The sequence below is a fragment of the Diaphorina citri genome, unplaced genomic scaffold (assembly GCF_000475195.1).
Source record: "Diaphorina citri unplaced genomic scaffold, Diaci psyllid genome assembly version 1.1 scaffold1029, whole genome shotgun sequence".
Taxonomy (NCBI): Eukaryota; Metazoa; Arthropoda; class Insecta; order Hemiptera; family Psyllidae; genus Diaphorina; species Diaphorina citri.
Genome location: NW_007378459.1, coordinates 80,712 through 100,399, shown reverse-complemented (window position 1 = coordinate 100,399; position 19,688 = coordinate 80,712). Strand labels below are relative to the sequence as shown.

The window sequence follows — 19,688 nt, the reverse complement described above, 5'->3', positions numbered from 1 at the left end:
ATACGTACGTACTGAATTTCTCTAATCACGATCGAATAAACTACGGGCTAAAAAATTCCCGGGGGGACGGACCCAGCTTGTTTGTTATTTTCTGATTTCTCTTCATTTTTTTCTCCTTTTTCACATTCTCCTTCTCTTCCTTTTCCTTTCCCTCTCCCTCTTACTACACTTTCTCATCCTCCTATTTCGTTATCACCTCTTCCTCTACCTTCTTCTCCTTTCCTCCTCCTCCTCCGTCTCCCCCTCTACTTTCTTCTCCTCTTCTGCTATCTCCGCCTCCTTCTCTTACCCCTCCTGTTCTTTCTCCCTTCCTTTCTTCTCTTCCCATTCCTCCCCTTCCTCTCTCTTTCCATTCCCCCTTCCCGGTAAATTTCAACTAATTAGCAACTCATTTATCATGGCGCGGCATTTTTCCTTATAGACGCCTCTAGCGCCTTTTTGGGGGGGGGGGAAAGAAAGTGACTTTCTGAATTTCCATTTCGAAAGCTTTTAATGACTGCCACTTTGAAGGAAATTTTTCCTCGTACCCATAGCGTATAGGTACATACCTACTACCTACATACGTAATGTAAAGTGTACTTTATTTAGTAAAGCTTGTCACTTGAACTTTGGTACCCACTAATAACACACTGTAAATATTAAATACATCGCTCATAGCTGTGAAACAGATGTCATACATTCGGATCGTTGCCTGTGTCGTAACATGTCCTTTAGTTGTGACTCTGTCTGTCTTTTCGGAAGGGAGGAACAAATTTTGCGTGCACCCAGTACCTACACTGTGCTTCATAGTATGACTTGTATGACATGCACTTCCTCCTCCCTCTCCTCTTTCTTTTATCATCTCGTTATCCTGGCGAAAGGGAGGAGATACAGACAGAAAAGAAGAAGGAGGAGAAAGAAGGAGAATTAGGAGGAGGAAGAAGATCAAAAACAATAAGAAGAGGAAGAAGAAGAAGAAGAAGAAGAAGAAGAAGAAGAAGAAGAGGAGAAGTAGAAAGAGGAAGAAGAAGACAAAAAACAATATCACGAATATTTTATTGCAAAAAAAAGTTCTTGAGTTTTGTTTTTCTGAGCTTTTTTTTTTTTTATTCAAATAAATCGAAAGCGCACGAGATGTGTGTTTCTGCTCGAAGTAATCGCCCCAGAACTTGCTGAACCTGAAGGAAAATTAATCAGAGACGGAGCTACGGATACCTACTTCAACATCAGTGGCGATTTTACTGCAGAATAGAGATATTGGGAGCTGCGAGCAGGGCGGATAGGAATATTCAGCTCATATGCTTTTCTGACGGGAAAATTAGATGGGAACGAAGTCAAATGTGAGAAGAACTTAGCCAGGAGGAACCGCTGCTTGAATGTGCGCTCTGCTACCGTGAGGAGAAAGAAGAAGAAACCGCCAAGAATGAGACGCTCTAGGAGTCCTATGAGAATCACGTAGCGTTCACTGGGGGGGAGAAATATACGTCAGATATGAGGAACTATACGTGAGAGAAATACTCGTAGGTCAAAATAATGAAATTTAAGCTAGCCTAGTTAGCTTGGTTGGTAGCACGTCTGCCTTGTAAGTGCTAGGCCGCGGGTTTGATTCCGGGGCGGATTTTATCCTGAAGGGATAAGATTCGTTCTCGGAACGGCTGGCTTTCTCCTATCCTCCCCTCTTTCTCTTTTCGATTTTGAACAATAAGACCTCCGTTGTTAGAGTACCTAGGTGCCTCTATCAAACCTCTAGGGGGAAAACATTAACAAAGGGGTTTTTTTATTGATATTTCAATAGGTACCTACTATGTACCTACATATTTTCATACATAATTGAATACATTTTAAATTGTATTTACTGGCGGACATTTTTGTGGACAAGTAAATAATTGAACTCACCACATAACATTACTGAAGGCGGCGTTGACAACAAAGTCGGTCCACGTAGAGACAAGGCCCAGCGTAGAATTGACAGCCAATAGCGTGCTGGCAGTAGTACTGGGGGAGGGGAAGTAGTGATCACGTGACGAGGATGAGGGGGGAGAGGGGAGGGCATCCTCTTCAAATAGGGCAGCGCATAGGCGACACAACGAGGGAAGAAATGAGAGCAGTGTGGACATGATCATACCTGGAAATGAAAAGGGGATGATGAGCATATCTAGAAATCTAAACTTCTCTTGCCAGCCTAGTTAGCTTAGTTGGTAGTGCGTCTGCCTTGGTAAGCGCTAGGCCGCGGGTTCGATTCCCGACCGGGGCGGATTTTATCCTGATGGGATAATGTTCGTTCTCGGAACGGCTGGCTTTCTCCTATAAAAAGTATCAAAACACAAAAGAACAAAAAGAGCACAACTTTAAATTACAAACATGTCGAATACACACACACTGCACTCTCCAAGTTAGCGCTACAGTCCCCCCCCCAGCGCTATAGTGCCCCTCTTGCGCTCCATTAGCGCCCCAGTTAGCGCTCTAGTGCACTGGAGCAACTTTTCAACTTCCAGCGCAAGTTTTGGCGAAAATCGCACACATTTGTTTCGCTCGAGAAAAAACGACTGCTGGGGAGCAACATTTCTCTTCGCAATATCTATCCGGCTGTCGACATTTTTCTCTGTCTCTTTTGGAGAAACTGGAGAAAGAGGGAGAGAAGGAGGGGGAGGAGGGAGGGAGAAAGAGAGAGGACTAGGAGAAAGAGAGAGTAGAAGATAGGAGATGGAGAAGGAGGGAGAGAATATGGTTCTTTCAGTTCAAGTGAATAAGTGAAACTGGAACTTTGCGGAAAATATCCATAACCAAATAGGTTCCCATCTACCAATACTAGCATGGAGAGCTCAAAACTCCTGGATGATGAAATTGTCCAAGAAGTAGTCAAAACAGGCACCGATCTGAGACAGTATTCAAAGCAAGTTGAGAAAGAACTGAAGGATGTTGAAAATAAATCCATCCAGGATTATATCAAGGAGAGTGAAAACATTGTCGAGTTACACTACCAAATACAAGACTGTGATAACATCCTAGAGGTAAGGTAGAGGGATGATATTCAGTTCTAGATATTTAAATAAGTAGGTATAAGTTTTTTAAAAGATGAGTGTTCTACCGCCAGTTCTATTTCATAGCATTGAAACAACTGATACAATAGAAGATTACCGGGTGTTGTTGGTAGACCAACCCAGTATTGCATAATCACTCAGATCTACACAACATCTGAGTCTACTATCTCATGGTAAAGTGTTTGTTAACCTCTAAGCATGCTTGGAGACTATGCCTGAACAGTCTCCGAGCACTCTCATAGGTTAAACAAGGCTGATATAGTAGAAGTGTAGAACCTCGATTATTTCAACTAATTGGGACCGAGGGTACCTACATGAAACAATCAAAATGTGTAACAATTCAAATTCCGTATAAAACAATGACAAAAGGGGGCAAGATCTAGATACAAAAGAACAAAATGGTTAATAAATGCCCTATTTTGAACTGATTTCGGGGTTGAAATAATGGAGAGTTGAAATAATTGAGGTTCTAATGTATATGAATTTAATGATCCATTATAATTCTATGGGGTAATAACCTTATTTGACAGATCTGGAGCCCATGCTTCCATTCATTGTTGGTATTGTAAGCAAAGGTGGATAGGTGGATGAGCTTATTGAGCTGAGAAACATGTCAATCATAAGAAATTTCTGACATATGAAATGAAATTGTATATCTGTTTTACCTATTTATCCAATATCCAGTCAAAAAAGAAGGAGAGCATCAGTTTCTCGTCACAGACATACTAGGGAAGAGAAGAGAGGAGAGAGAAAAGAGAAGGGAGGGAGAGAGGACAAAGAAAAAGGAGGGAGAGAGGGGAGGAGGCAGAAAAGGGGAGGGAGGGAGAGAGGGAAAACAGAGAGAGGGAGGGAGGAGAGAAAAAAGGGAAGGTAGCAAGAGAGGGAAAACAGAGAGAAAGAGAAGAGAGAAGGAAGAAAAGGGAAGAGAGGGAGAGCGGACAAGCATACCCCTTCTAAATTCTGCCCTGCACTGCTGGGTATCAATAATAATAATGATTTGGAGCGTAATACGAGTATCTAATAAAAAGAGGTATGAAGTATCAGATCGTATAAAATCGTATTTATCAGAATAATCTCATGGATATGGTTACAGGGTGTTTAGAAAGCAGAGGAGCCACACTATAATACAAGATGTCCGTAATATGTGTTTTTATGCTTTAATGGATTCTTAATTAGTGAGGTCTTCCACCCAGTCAGATGTCTAGGTGATATTATTTTAAGTTTGTTTTACCTACCTGTTAGAAGGTATTATTATTTTTTATGATATTGGTTGTTTTATGTGTAAATTTATGTAGGTAACTTCCCTATTTAGATTTTCTAAGGGTTTGTAGGTACCTAGTGTAACTAAGAATAATCAGCAATAACTAAAACGCTCAGTCAATATCGATTTGGAAAAAAGAAAAAAAAAAAAATCAGCTTATCCCAGCTCCAGTAACAAATTTGTAGGGGGTGCGGTTACGAAGCTATGAAGTCCCTGTGTGTAAGATTATTAATGCTAATATCTAAGCTAACTGCGAAAGAAAGTACTTTTTTTAAAGAGCTAGAGTGCACTCAAATGACATGCTATTTTCACAGGCGACAACGTATCCGAAAAACACATTTAACAAACAAAGAACAGTGTACAGAGAGAAGCAGCTAAAAAAATAATAGAAAAAATAATAACAAATGAGCATCATTCCAATCCAACGACCCTTCTCTAACTTTATCTTCTCCTCTCTTTATCATCCTTCCCTCTTTATCAAACCTCTTTACCATCCTTTCTTCCCTCTTTACCGTCCTCCTACGACCCTTCTCTAACTTTATCTTCTCCTCTCTTTATCATCCTTCCCTCTTTATCAAACCTCTTTACCATCCTTTCTTCCCTCTTTACGGTCTGTCCTTCCCTCTTTACGGTCTATCCTTCCCTCTTTATCAACTTCTTTATCGTCCTTTCTTCCCTCTTTACGGTCTATCCTTCCCTCTTTATAAACCTCTTTACCGTCCTTCCTTCCCTCTTTACGGTCTATCCTTCCCTCTTTTAGTTCTCCAACCGACCTCTTTACGGACCTCTCTACCTCTTTCCCCTCTCAATCTCTTTTCTCTCCACCTCTCTTCATTTCCTCAGCGTTATTTGCACTCTAACATTTCCATCTCGTCCTCTTCCTCTTCAATTTCTCTCTCCTCCTCCTCCTCCTCCTCCTCCTCCTCTTCCTCCTCCTCCCCGTCAATTTAAACAGAAATGAAATGTTGCACGTACTTTATAGAAGCTACGGTATTATTACGTTAAATTACATGACATTATGAAAACGTCTGAAGGAGCCGAGATTTAAACATAAAAAAAGGTTTCTGGTGTTGTTTAGAATAAAATTGTTATACTTTTCCTTCCAGTGTATGTGTATTTGTGTAACTACGTATTTTTCTTCCATTAAATTTGTTATGTATTATAGGTTTGATTAGTTAATAATACCCATTCCTTCTTCTTTTCCTAATTTCCTCAGCGTTATTTGCACTCTAACATTTCCATCTCGTCCTCTTCCTCTTCAATTTCTCTCTCCTCCTCCTCCTCCTCCTCCTCCCCGTCAATTTAAACAGAAATGAAATGTTGCACGTACTTTATAGAAGCTACGGTATTATTACGTTAAATTACATGACATTATGAAAACGTCTGAAGGAGTCGAGATTTAAACATAAAAAAAAGGTTTCTGGTGTTGTTTAGAATAAAATTGTTATACTTTTCCTTCCAGTGTATGTGTATTTGTGTAACTACCTACGTATTTTTCTTCCATTAAATTTGTTATGTATTAAAGGTTTGATTAGTTAATTATACCCGTTCCTTCTTCTTTTTTGTTTCTTCTTCTTCTTCTTTCCGTAAACTGTTACAGGAAGCTGATGAAGGGTTTTGTCTGAGGAATCGGGTCGTTAATGATTAAGGTAATTTTCTCGCGGAGGTGTATTTTTTATAAGACCTGACGGAGGTTGAATGTGGAAGAGCGAAAAATGAGAAAAAAAGGCCAGCCACTCACTATCAGGTAGACCTGACAGGTACACCTGATCAAGTCCGCTCGTCAGGTTCACCTGATCAGGTCCGTCTGTCAAGTCTACCTGATACCTGATGAGCACACATGCACACTATCAGGTCGAATTTCTTCTTTTTCTTCATCTTCTCCTTCTCCTTCTTTTCCTCCTCACTCTCCTTTTTTTTCCTTACCTACCTTCTTCTCCTCCTCTTCCTCCTTCCTCTTCTTCCTTTTCCTTCTTCCATCCTTCTCCAACTCTTTCTCCTCTTCTTTCTATCTTTGTACTGTGACTCTTCGTGTTCTTCCTCCCCTATCTCTTCGTATTCCTTCTTCTCTTTTTCCTCCTTCTTTCCTCCTTTTTCTATTCCCTCTCCCTCTTACTTCTCCTTCTTCTCCTCCTCCTCCTCCTCCTCCTCCTTCTAATTCGTCATCACCTCTTCCTCTCCCTTTAAATCCTTCTCCTCTATCTCTCCCTCTTCTTTCTTCTCCTCCTCTCTCTACCATCTCCGCCTCCTTCTCTTACCCCTCCTGTTGTTTCTCCCTTCCTTTCTTCTCTTCCCATTCCTCCCCTTCCTCTCTCTTTCCATTCCCCCTCTCCGGTAAATTTCAACTAATTAGCAACTCATTTATCATGGCGCGGCATTTTCCTTATAGACGCCTCTAGCGCCTTTTTTTGGAGGGGGGGGAAGAAAGTGACTTTCTGAATTTCCATTTCGAAAGCTTTTAATGACTGCCACTTTGAAGGAATTTTTCCTCGTGCCTATAGCCTATATAGGTGCTGTTATGCTATACATTACACGTACGTAGGTAACTATAGGTCTTAATTTTTTTCAAGAGGTTTGACAGAGGGAACTGTAACTGCTAAGGTCTTATCGTCCCGAAATCGAAGAGAGAAGAAAGACTGGATAGGAAAAAGCCAGCCATTCCGAGAACGAACATTATACCATCAAGATAAAATCCGCCCCGGGCGATAATCGAACCGTGGTCTAGCGCTTACAAGGCAAGTACTCTTTCTTCTACTTTCGTCAGTTCGTAGAACAAGTCGAGTTCTGTGTGCACTGTGCTTATACATCTCACATCTCATACTTATGATCTACATGACTGGCATGCACTCCCTCCTCCTTTCTTTTATCATCTCGTTATCCTGGCGAAAAGAGGGAGATACAAAAAAGAAGAAGGAGGAGAAAGAAGGAGAATTAGGAGGAGGAAGAAGATCAAAAACAATAAGAAGAGGAGGAAGAAGAAGAAGAAGGAAGAGTAAAAACAATAAGAAAAGGAGGAGGAGGAGGAGGAGGAAGAGGAAGAAGACGAAGAAGAAGAGGAGGATGTAAAAAATACTTCAAGCACCCCCCCCCCCCCCGTGGGGGGGGGGGATAGAGAGAGAGAGAGGGGGGCTGTGCTTCCGAGGGATTGTGGAGGAACAAACAGCTCGCTCTGACGGATAGTTGGAGAGTGAAGTGTGTTTTTGTGATGCGTTAAAGCCCGTTCACACTTGCCCTTCGGAAAAAAAATTGTGTCGTGTGTACTGTGAACACTCTCAACAGAGATCTTACTGTCCCAACTTTTGACTCTTTCGAGTGGCTATTTTAATTTTAAAACATTGTATGGTAAGTTACCTACCGAACCTTTTGGAAGGAAAATATTGTCGCAGATTTTTCAACTGAGAGGTTTTCACGGAGTTCTTTACAAGGAGGTTTTCTTTGTACACGTGACAACACTGTATTGTAAATAAATATCAAGGAGGTGAATTTCGAAGAAGTACAAAATAGTGATGGGACTCGAGTGAGATTTTTCAACTCGATTATTTTCTACTCGATTATTTTCCAACTCGAGTTGTAACTCGAGTGGAAATTAATCGAGTTGAATTCTGGAAATTACACCGTGCCGATTTCTCACTCGAGAGTCGAGTAGGCGAGCGAGTCGCTGATATTCGGGTTTTCGTTCGGAAACTCTCGGCATACGGGTATACCACTATACCCCTCCCCCTCTTCAGTTCTCTTTCTTGCATCATCATCATCATCTAGTAAGAGGCAAGAGGGGAGAGGGGGGTAGTGAATACGTCAAACGAATAGTTTTTCTGACGAATAGATTTGTACTCGAATAGAAACTGTATGTTGCAATAATATGTGGCGAGTGCGCACTGCGCGAGTGAACTCGGGTCAGAGAACCCAATGAATAGTTTTTCCACTCGAGTGGAACAAAATAATAATCGAGTGCACTCGAGTGAAGTCAAACTCGAGTCCACTCGAGTAAAATCATTCACTCGGCCCATCACTAGTACAAAAATGAAAGAGAGAGAAGTGAGGCTCTTTTAATAACGAGTAGGGTGCAAAATTTCAAGAAGGACCAATTTACCTAAATCAATTTTCTTTGGTTTTGTTTGGAAATTTTGAAATTTAAAATTTATTTTAAGATTTTAAAATTCAATTCCGAACATACCGTCTTGAAAAAGCCACGTCCGTCCATTATTTTTCATTTCAAAATGTCTGCCGTTCGCAGTTTATTGGCTTCACTTTTTAATTTTCTTTGACATATCCATCACACTGAAGCCTCATTGAAAGAAACGCAAAACAAAAGTGATAAGAATTAAGAAAAAAGAAAACAAAAGGAAAATAGTGATAAGAAGGAAAGTCTAAAGAGAAAAGTAAGACAGAGAAGCTTGAAAATCAGGTGAAAAGCTGCTACATAAAACCAGACAATTTTTGAAGCTGAAGCTCTCTAGTCTCACCTCACTTCTCACTTGAACTCATCGTAAAATTTCCCTGGGTAAGTTAGTCATGAGTCATGAGATTCTTCTCTCTGCACCTATAAGAACTTGGAATCAGGGCATTCCAAGATTCCCACCCTGGGCAATTCTAAACATGTAAGGATTGTTCTTGGAACAGCTACTTTTTAGCCATCTCGTCCTTCTCTACTTGATTTAGGGATAACACTTCCATTGTTAGGCCAGCCACTCATACTCGGATTGTTGGAATGTGTGTGGCAGGAAAAGCTTCAGTCTGCAGTCTCAGATGGTCTGATAGACCTAGGTCTCAAGCTTTTTCAGACACATGTGCCAACTGTCTGTGTGTGAGGGATGGGCATTACAGTTCCTTCCAACAAACCTCAAAATAAAATGAAAATTTTCTCAATTCTTTCAACAGGTTTCAACGGAGATTGAAGAACTGCAGCCTTATCTAAAAAAAGTCTATTCCCTCCCTGTTGACCATATTGGTTATTAAATCAATTAACCTCAAGCCCTTGCCATTGAATGTTTTTCACATGATACTCAATGTGCATGGAAAATGGATAGACTGAACTTTGTGCAAACTTCCAGCACGCGTATAAAATGATGAATCTAGGGCAAAAGAAGAAGAAGAAGGAGAAGGAGAACAAAGATGAAAATGAGTAATTATACTGGGTTGTACCAATAAAACATTGTAATAGTAAATGTTGAGGTAGGTACTTTAGGTATCCTACATCAAAACCATCCAAATTGTTAAATAAAGCTCCACAATACTTGAGTCAATTTGCCATAGAATTTTTGATTGAATAACCCAGTTTTCGAGGTTTTCTTTTTTTTATGAGACAAGTACGTACCAATCTATGACGTAAGTAGTTAAGAAGAAGTATAAGTACCAATACCTATATTGAAAAAACAATTGGAAATCAAAAAGGGCCAGTGTATTTTCCCTCACTTTGATCAGACCGCTGGAAAACTTGCCTTCTCTACATACCTATTTGGTATTAGAAGATGAACTTTTTGAGAATTTGGCACATCCACTATTTTGAATCTCGCTATCTCCTATTTTAAAGTTAAATTATAGGTACTTTTTTTTTTAAAAAAAAAAAAGAGGTTTGACAGAGGGAACTGTAACTTCTATGGTCTTATCGTCCCGAAATCAGGTATTTTCTTTTAGCCTTTTTTATACCGTTCTTCACTACGTTTCTCTGTTTTGTGTACAAATCATAGAGTATAGGATTTTTCTTACCATTTCTCCATTGTTTCAATAGTGTCATTTTTTTGTTGATTTCCGTTCTCAATTCTGGGTTCACCCACGGAGTTTTAAAATCCTTCTCCCCCTTTTCGTACACTCTCGTTGATTTCTCATAAATGTTATTGAAGGTACTTACAATAGATCGGTACATTTCTTCCGGATCTTTTATGTGTTTGAAGTTTTCCCATGACATTAGTTCTATTTCTTGTTGTACTTTTCTGCTATTCACAGTCTTTATGATGAAAAAAAAAAAAAAACAACTTGCCTGGTTCTATTTTCCTCTTTACAATACAAAATATAAGCTTTTGTCTTAGCGTGCCAGCGCAATGGTGATGTTCCGGATATTAGATGTTACAGGGTGTCTGGAAACATAATGTATACTCTGTTTGTGAATTCATGATTTTTGTCAACACCTGAAGGGGGATAAGAAATTTAAAAAAAAAAAAAAAACAACTTGCCTGGTTCTATTTTCCTCTTTACAATACAAAATATAAGCTTTTGTCTTAGCGTGCCAGCGCAATGGCGATGTTCCGGATATTAGATGTTACAGGGTGTCTGGAAACATAATGTCTACTCTGTTTGTGAATTCATGATTTTTGTCAACACCTGAAGGGGGATAAGAAATTTTAAAATCGAAAGGTTCTAACTGTAAATATTTTATTTGTATAAAACTAAGGGACCTCCATCCACCCCTGGTGGGCGATTAAAAGGGGGCACCTGCCGGCTTTTGCCTCAATCCCCCCAAAAAGCTAAGAGACCGAAAATATCTCCCATACTTATAAGAAGGTGCCTTTTTTATGGCTTCAAGTGGCAGGGTTCTCCTGAAGGAGCTCTTCCACCGAACCCCTTATTGTGAGGATAAAGGGAAGTCATACGCAGAATAAATTTCGTGATTTTGTAATTCGAGTGGGGATTTTCTTCAATCCAGGTATTGTTTCATGGGATAAAACGACACTTTGTAAACTTTACGAGTTTTTTTTTATTTATTATTATTATTATTATTATTTTTACCAAAATGTACCACCAGATAAAAAATTATCCACTTATGGTGGAAAGTTCAGCAAATCTAAGATTTCTTTTATTGCCATGAACAATTAAAATCGTTGCTATGCGATAATTAATTACCTTTGAAGTACTTCCTATTCATACTCTGGTATAATAACAAAGAGAGAAAGAGAAAGACGAAGGGTAGGAGGAAGGAGGGGTGAGAATGCGAAAGGAAAAGAAAGAGAGAGGGAGAGAGAGAGAGGGAGAGATCAATAAGAATACACTGATTTCTTTTATTGCCATGAACAATTAAAATCGTTGCTATGCGATAATTAATTACCTTTGAAGTACTTCCTATTCATACTCTGGTATAGTAACAAAGAGAGAAAGAGAAAGACGAAGGGTAGGAGGAAGGAGGGGTGAGAATGCGAAAGGAAAAGAAAGAGAGAGAGAGAGAGAGAGATTAATAAGAATACACAATTTTGGTGAATAGTGCACATCCACTAATATTAATAATAATAATAATATCTACCAAAATAAAACATGGTTTTAATAGAATATTACCATCCAATTTTTTAATGGAATATGCCATTGTCTAATGCTCTAATCTACCAAAATAAAACATGGTTTTAATAGAATATTACCATCCAATTTTTTAATGGAATATGCCATTGTCTAATGCTCTAATCTCTAAAGTCTAAAGTAATAGGACAATAGGTGGTATCCGAGCTATTGAATATTTTATATTAGTGTACCAAGTTTCAAGTCAATTGGTCCATCAGACCAACTTGGTACATTAATGTTAATTGCAAGATTTGACCTACATTTACCTATGTAAAATTAGAGATTTTATGTTAAATAAAAGCTTGTAAAAATATTCAAGACACGAGAGACAAGTCAATTGGTCCATCAGACCAACTTGGTACATTAATGTTAATTGCAAGATTTGACCTACATTTACCTATGTAAAATTAGAGATTTCATGTTAAATAAAAGCTTGTAAAAATATTCAAGACACGAGAGTAATGGAGTCTAAAAAAAAAAAAAAAAAAAAAAAAATGCTATGTAAAAATCAGTTCCGAAATAAAAAACGAAAACATTAATCGAGGGGATAATTATGTCCAGAGCTTACTTAAAAAAGCCTGGGATTCGAACCTGCGACCTCTCTAACCGTATAGTTATGTCCAAAGGGCTATCTAATCAAAGATTTAGGTATGTATTACTAATTTAGAAAGCGTTTGATCTTCATTAAACACGAGAGAACTCTAAATTGAAGAGTTTACGTCTCTGAAACACACGAAAAATATAAAAGCAACGTGAAATGAGTTTGCTGTTAACAATATTTCATACATATGCTGAAAAATATAAGTAATAAAACTGTCCCACATGTAAACACATTTTTATTATGTTTAGATTTACATATTTTATTCATTTATTTTTCTCTCGTAAAATTCTCTTGTTTGAAAAGTAGAATGATGTTTTGAAAAGTAGAGTTTTTCAGGGAGAGAAACTCGTTGTGAGAGTGCTTCATTGCTTCTTTTGTTACTCTTTGATTTGCGTCCCATTTCTGAAATTTATCATCCGAGTTGCGTCCCTGAGCTACCTGAGCTAGAACTATGTACTTCATATACTTATCCTAGTTTGAAGGTATACATGTAGTACAGGGTGGCATGTTTTCAAATTGCGTCTCTACGAAGGGACCTATGATTCTTTTCGATCTTACCTAATTCATCGTACCTGGACAAGAGGGAAAATAAAATTAGCCTGAAGGTGAGGAGTTGACAAATATTTCAATGAAAATACCTCTTCTTTAAATTTATTATATATTAATATTCTTGTTCATACCCTTTTTCGTACATTACATTTCGGTTTTGGTACGTACATAGGTACATACGTGCGTACCTTTCTAACTACCGCGATATGCTTTCAAACATACCTAACCACATCACAGGTTCGTACCTACGTTACTCTTTGTTGTCATTTAGCTTACATTTCAGAAAAGAACCTGTAATACGTACTTCTGTAACTCAAGTCAGGTGAATTTTCAATCAATTTTCATCAATTTAAAAAAAAACAAAAAAAAAAAAAAAAAAAAAAAAAAAAAAACTACAAGAAATCTGCTCATTTCTTAAAGATCTTTTAGACTCCAATTTTATTAGTTTTTTTTTCCAATGTAATTATTATTTTATTGTTACTGAGCAATATTAGGTTGGGGTTTGTGGAACCTCGAACCTGTATGAACTATCCAATATACTGAACATTACACCCTAAAAAAAAAAAAAAAAACTATAAGAAATCTGCTCATTTCTTAAAGATCTTTTAGACTCCAATTTTATTAGTTTTTTTCCAATGTAATTATTATGTTATTGTTACTGAGCAATATTAGGTTGGGGTTTGTGGAACCTCGAACCTGTATGAACCATCCAATATACTGAACATTACACCCCTACGTCCGCTAACATAGATAACTAGATATGTAAGTTATCATTCTAACCTCTGCCCTTTAGAAAGTTTCCACCACTTGTTGGAACTAATAGAAAGTTCTCACGACATGTTAGATGATACTTGTCAAGCAATAGCTTCGTTAGAAATAATAAGGGCTATTCTTCAATTATATAGGTATATAGAGAAAGAAATTATACGAAATGGGAAAAGCCAGGAATAGTAGTTATGAAAACTCGCCTACTCATTGTTGCGTGAAGAATAGGACGATTTTCGAACTTCTTCCTCATTTCTCCACATGCTCTAAAACTCTAAACTAACATAATATTATTTATTATCTACCAATATTGTCCTTTAGTTTGATCTGATGCTTTAAAAATTTAAAACTCATGAATGCTTGATATCCTTTTTCCGGCAGAAGCTTTCGTATTTAACTCTTTTCTAGATATTATAGCTCACACGGCTTACAGCATTTGATACGGACTTAGTCTATTTCAGTATTAGTAGTGGGTAGGTCTTTCCACTTCCAGAATCATATACTCCCACAGAGAGAATATATTCTCCTTCCACCTTTCAGGATATGGGATTAAGAACTTATAGGATGTAGCTCCATTTAAGCTTCAGATGTATGGTGGTAAATTTCTTTCTATTCCTTCAATTCAATTTTTATTGTATTGTTAATACACATTATATACAATTTACAAATAATGACACAATTTACAATAAACGATGGCGAAAAACAGGTATAACTAGAGACTAAGTTTACATTAATGATTCGAGATTACATTAAACATTACAAAGATTATTAAAGATTACATTAAAGATTAGATATATCTATTTCATTATGGTTATCTATTTCCTTCCATAGCAGACATAATGCTATCGAGTAGGTACTTCATTTTCTACTAGTTACAATAAATCCACCATAAAAATCAAGGAAAATCATATGTTTACAAATCACTATTTTACCTTCGAGTCACAATTTCTCCTTTTGTTAAATAAGGCGTTTAGCTCCAACTACGGAAATTAACTGATTTTTGAAAGTACCTAAAAAAGGGTGTTACGTACGATGAAAAATAAATTTGGGTTCTTCCTGTTTTCACGGAGTTCTTTACAAGGAGGTTTTCTTTGTACACGTGACAACACTGTATTGTAAATAAATATCAAGGAGGTGAATTTCGAATTCGAAGAAGTACAAGAATGAAAGAGAAACAAGTGAGGCTCTTTTAATAACAAGTAGGGTGCAAAATTTCAAGAAGGATCAATTTAAATCAATTTTCTTTGGTTTTGTTTGGAAATTTTGAAATTTATTTATTTTAAGATTTTATTCCGAACATACCGTCATACCGCTTGAAAAAGCCAGGTCCGTCCATTATTTTTCATTTCAAAATGTCTGCCATTTGCAGTTTATTGGCTTCACTTTTTAATTTTCTTTGACATATCCATCACAGTCAAGCCTCATTGAAAGAAACGCAAAAAAAGTGATAAGAAAAAAGAAAAAGAAAACAAAAGAAAAATATTGATAAGAAGGAAAGTCTAAAGAGAAAAGTAAGACAGAAAAGCTGGAAAATCAGGTGAAAAGCTGCTACATAAAACCAGACAATTTTTGAAGCTGAAGTTCTCTCACCTCACTTTTCACTTGAACTCTCATCGTAAAATTTCCCTGGGTAAGTTAGTCATGAGATTCTTCTCTCTGTACAAATTACCTACTCAGTGCATAAAGGACGCAATATTGCATCAAATTTCCAGAGAAACCAACAAGGTGGAAAACTGTTAGATGACTGTAACAAAACAATTCTCTATGCCGTATACGGCTCCGTTTCTACCGACTCGATTTGAATCTGGCGTCACCGCAACAACTTGTGCTTAACAAAATCCTGACAAGTATATTGAATGGGAAACACAGATGCATTTAATTCACAGCATGATTTCTTGCGAAAAGTTCACAGATGTAAAATTCAAACCCCTTATGCCTTCCTTCCACGTAGATTTTTTTGCTGAGGTTTGGAACGAAACTTTTGCAGCACTTGGATTAATTCGAGAGGCCCTGATAACTTTGGGGGGGCTTAAGCCCCCCAAGCCCCCCCCTATCGCCGCCTATGGTAGCAGTTTTAAAAGGAAATCACTGGGTAACACATCAAATTCCTCGTATTACGGACAAGTTTTTTTTTCAGTGTGGCTTTCTCCTATCCTGTCTTCCTTCTCTCTTCGATTTCGGGACGATAAGACCTTAGCAGTTCCCTCTATTAAACCTCTTAAAAAAAAAAAAAAATGTTCGTTTCTCTTTGTTGCAATACTCGTAGTGTCTGTAACAGGTACCTAAAATATAAGGGTAGACACCTCGGATTTTGGATCTGGAGGTTGGTGGTTCGAGTCAAGTCATAAAAATACCAACCTCAGTGGTGCAGTTGCTAACACCTTCGACTTCGGATCTGGAGGTTGGTGGTTCGAGTCCAAGTCAAGTCATAAAATTTATCTAGGTGTAATAATCGGAGAACGATATTTGTGACAAGCAATGTATAAGGGTAGACACCTCGGATTTTGGATCTGGAGGTTGGTGGTTCGAGTCAAGTCATAAAAATACCAACCTCAGTGGTGCAGTTGCTCACGCCTTCGACTTCGGATCTGGAGGTTGGTGGTTCGAGTCCAAGTCAAGTCATAAAATTTATCTAGGTAGGTGTAATAATCGGAGAACGATATTTGTGACAAGCAATTAAATATGCTTAACACAATTAAAAATTCCTTCTTTTTTCCCTTTCTTTTTCTATAAGGGTAAACAATTCAATAACAAATAACAATAATATTATAATACCTATATCCATGAATAAAAAATCGATTCCGGATTGGCCCCTAATTGCAGAACAGCAGTCCCCAGCGAATCGCTTGATACAGAAAATAAATACGGGATTACAAACTGTATTTACCTCGGTTGTAATTAGCCATCAGGTTGTGCATGTAACAAACGTCATGTCAAATTTAATGGAGCGTTTTTTTCCTCTGCTTTCTTTTTAATGTACCCTCAATTAACAAATGACATTGTGTGGAGCTTTACGGAGGATTTAAAATTGCAATGTTTACATAAAATTATACGGACTTTATTTTATGAAGTTGGTACCTACCTAAGTTTATTTATCATACTTTGGAGAGACCATGGTTTTTTTCCTTTTGAAAAGAGAGAGGGCGAGGGGGGGGGGAGAGCAACGTACAAAAAGTTTCGAAAAAAGTATAAAGTCAAAAGAAAATTTATGTACAGAAAAATGGAATGAAATGGACAAGAGGGTAAAAACCAAAAAGTTTCGAAAAAAGTATAAAGTCAAAAGAAAATTTATGTACAGAAAAATGGAATGAAATGGACAAGAGGGTAAAAACAAAAAAATAGAGTAGATCTGGAGGAAAAGAGAGAGAAAAGGGAACTGAAGGGAGAGAGAGAGGGAGGGAGAAAGAGAGAGAGAGAGAGTTTCTCAATGACAAGAGTACAGAACTAATACAAACTTAGTACCGAAAGTTGCATACAGTGTAAGCTTGGGAAAAATAACATCAGATTATGTAACTATTTGCCTGAAAGAGACCCTACGAGCCCCCTTTTCTGTCCAATGAGACTCGGAAAAAAAACTAATGAGCTTATACATAACTCAGTTTATTCATTCCGATTCGGAGTTCAAATTTATGATAATTTTCAAATTTCCTATAGGTACCTATTATGTATTAATCACTTTTACTAAATTTCTTCAAGAGAGGATGAAGCACGAGTGTTTTCTTCGAAGAAAAAAGATAACAATCGACAAAATAAAAGTTGTTAAGTTGTCAAGCTATGTAAATCTAAATCTTGTAGACCTCAATTCCTTGGTCAATAGAAACCATCTAGTAAAACTCGAGATGATTTCTCGAGTGCGTTTAGTGCGAAACTTTCGCCATGTATCCTAACCCTTTTCTAAACTTTTTCAATAAAAATGCTCCAAGTTCCCCAGCTGATTCAATTAAAACAACTACTCATTTTTTATGGTTCAAAGTTAATTAAAAAATATGCAATTGAATTTGAGGTGAACTAAGTTGCACATAGAAATACCTATATCATTTGAAATCACCTAGGTATGTAGCAAGATCCAAGACGATGGATACTAATTATATGTATACGGAGAGTGAAAACATTGTCGAGTTACACTACCAAATACAAGACTGTGATAACATCCTAGAGGTAAGGTAGAGGGATGATATTCAGTTCGTAATTGTGACTGAGGGTAGATGAAACAATTGAAATGTGAAATAATTCAAATTCTGTATAAAACAATGACAAAAGGGGGCAAGATCTAGATACAAAAGAACAAAATGGTTAATAAATGCCCTATTTTGAACTGATTTTGGGGTTGAAATAATGGAGAGTTGAAATAATTGAGGTTCTAATGTATATGAATTTGATGATCCATTATAATTCTATGGGGTAAGTAAATACCTTATTTTTGATAGATCTGGGGCCCATGCTTCCATTCATAGTTGGTATTGTAAGCAAGGGTGGATAGGTGGATGAGCTTATTGAGCTGAGAACCATGTCAATCACAAGAAATGTATGACATATGAAATTGTATATCTGTTTTACCTATTTATCCCTGTCAGTAGTCTTGAATTTTGGACTTCTAAAGTAATGCAGTTGCATGAATAAACAAATATAAACATCAGTAGACCTGGCTGGCCCCTAATAAAATTGGGAATGTAGCTCTGAAAGATATCAATTTTGAAAGCATTGCTGTTATTTTCTTTTTCCAGAGAATGGAAAACATGCTACTCGGTTTCCAGACAGACTTGGGCAGCATTAGTTCGGAAATAGTTTCTCTTCAGAAGAAATCTGTGTCTATGAATCAACATCTCCAAAATAGACAATCCGTCCAAAGTCAGCTTAGTCAATTTATAGACAAAATGACCGTGTCAGAGGAATTGATAGTGTGAGTATTTTCAAAAGTCACAGGCCAGCCTTGTAAGTGATAGGTTGTGGGTTCAGTTCCCACCCGGGCAAGCTTTATTGGAAAAAGATAAGTATTCTCCTGCCCTCTCTCTATCTTTAATTTTGGGACAGTAAGATCTCTGTTGTTGTAAATGTAGTTCTTTTTTTACTCTCTCAAGTTTACTTAAAATAATAGGTAAGTATGTACTTATCTACTAATTTTCTTAAAGTAGAATAGAATTTGTTTCCTCTTCCCCTTATACAGTCAAACCTGTCTAAGTGGGAAACCTGGATAACTGGAAAAAAAATCGTGGCCCCTTCATGGCAAACTTTTTCACAAGAGAGCCGTGCCTGCTCTGGACACGTATTGGGAACATCTGCAGAAAATACTATGGCCTAGGTAAGACATTTCAGGCATGGATTGATCGAGGATCGTAAAAGCCTTTTTTTTAGATTTGATAGAGGGAATTTAGCAGTTACAACTGCTAAATTTTTATCGTCCCGAAAGCGAATAAAGAAGGAAGACAGGAAGGAGAAAGCCAGCCGTACCGAGAACGAACCTTATCCGTTCAGGATAAAATCCGCCCTGGGCGTGAATCGAATTCGCTAGCTTTTACTTTCTATTACTAAAGTAATGAGAAAGTATTGCAATCGGTGCAAATTTTTAAAATCAGAAAAAGGGTGAAAATATCCGTTTTTTACTTTCCTTATCGCATAGGAAGGAAAGTAATTCTTCTTTTGTAACGATCAATAATAGAGATTGCCCCAGGCAATAATTTCGCCCTTTGTTTTGTAATTTCTTGCATTTGTGTACACTGAATTATACTTAAAACCAATAAAGAGCCTGATCTACAACTTTGAACTAAACGACTCCCAATCCGATGTCCGCAGGTTCGAGTACGTGTTCGAGCTGAATATTCAGAGTGTGCGTGATTGCGACCCGTCACGCTATTCCAAAGATATGCGGCCTCACACTACGCTTGCTCGGAGATATGCAGAATTCTCCAGCGCTATCAATATGATTGGTGAATCTTATCCCAGTGAGAGAGTAACCAGACTGCTAGCCTTACTATTGGAGGAGGTAACAGTTGAAAAAAAAAGAGGTTTGATAGAGGGAACTGTTTATATAAACCCTATAAAAAATAGTAAAAGGCTGAAAGAGAACTGTAACTGCTAAGGACTTATAGGATAGGAGAAAGGCAACCGTTTTGAAAACGAACCTTTTCTGTGTAGGACAAAATGGAGCAGCTGCAAATGGGTAAAAATTATAAATAAATGGTCGACTCCTACGTAAAAAGTTGGGAAAAATCCAAATTTGAGGTCAAAACTC

The 19,688-nt window shown here is 37.5% G+C and overlaps 2 protein-coding genes across 2 annotated transcripts in view; one reads left to right on the top strand and one right to left on the bottom strand.

Annotated features, from left to right (window-relative positions):
• Positions 1–1,221: 1,221 nt before the first annotated feature.
• On the bottom strand, positions 1,222–2,135 carry LOC103513808 (putative homeodomain transcription factor; the record flags this gene model as incomplete). Its single annotated transcript, XM_008478655.2, has 2 exons — positions 1,876–2,135; positions 1,222–1,444 (listed from the first exon to the last, which is right to left on the bottom strand). Coding segments are annotated over exons 1-2 (480 nt in total), but the record flags the coding sequence as incomplete, so codon positions are not given.
• A 571-nt stretch (positions 2,136–2,706) lies between these two features.
• Positions 2,707–19,688, top strand: part of LOC103513807 (vacuolar protein sorting-associated protein 52 homolog) — a 31,615-nt gene continuing 14,633 nt past the window's right edge. Inside the window, exons 1-2 of the mRNA XM_026826907.1 lie at positions 2,707–2,990; positions 18,184–18,359. Coding sequence (XP_026682708.1) covers positions 2,793–2,990; positions 18,184–18,359 — 374 coding nt within the window. The 5' untranslated portion in view covers positions 2,707–2,792. The remainder of the gene's footprint in view (positions 2,991–18,183; positions 18,360–19,688) is intronic.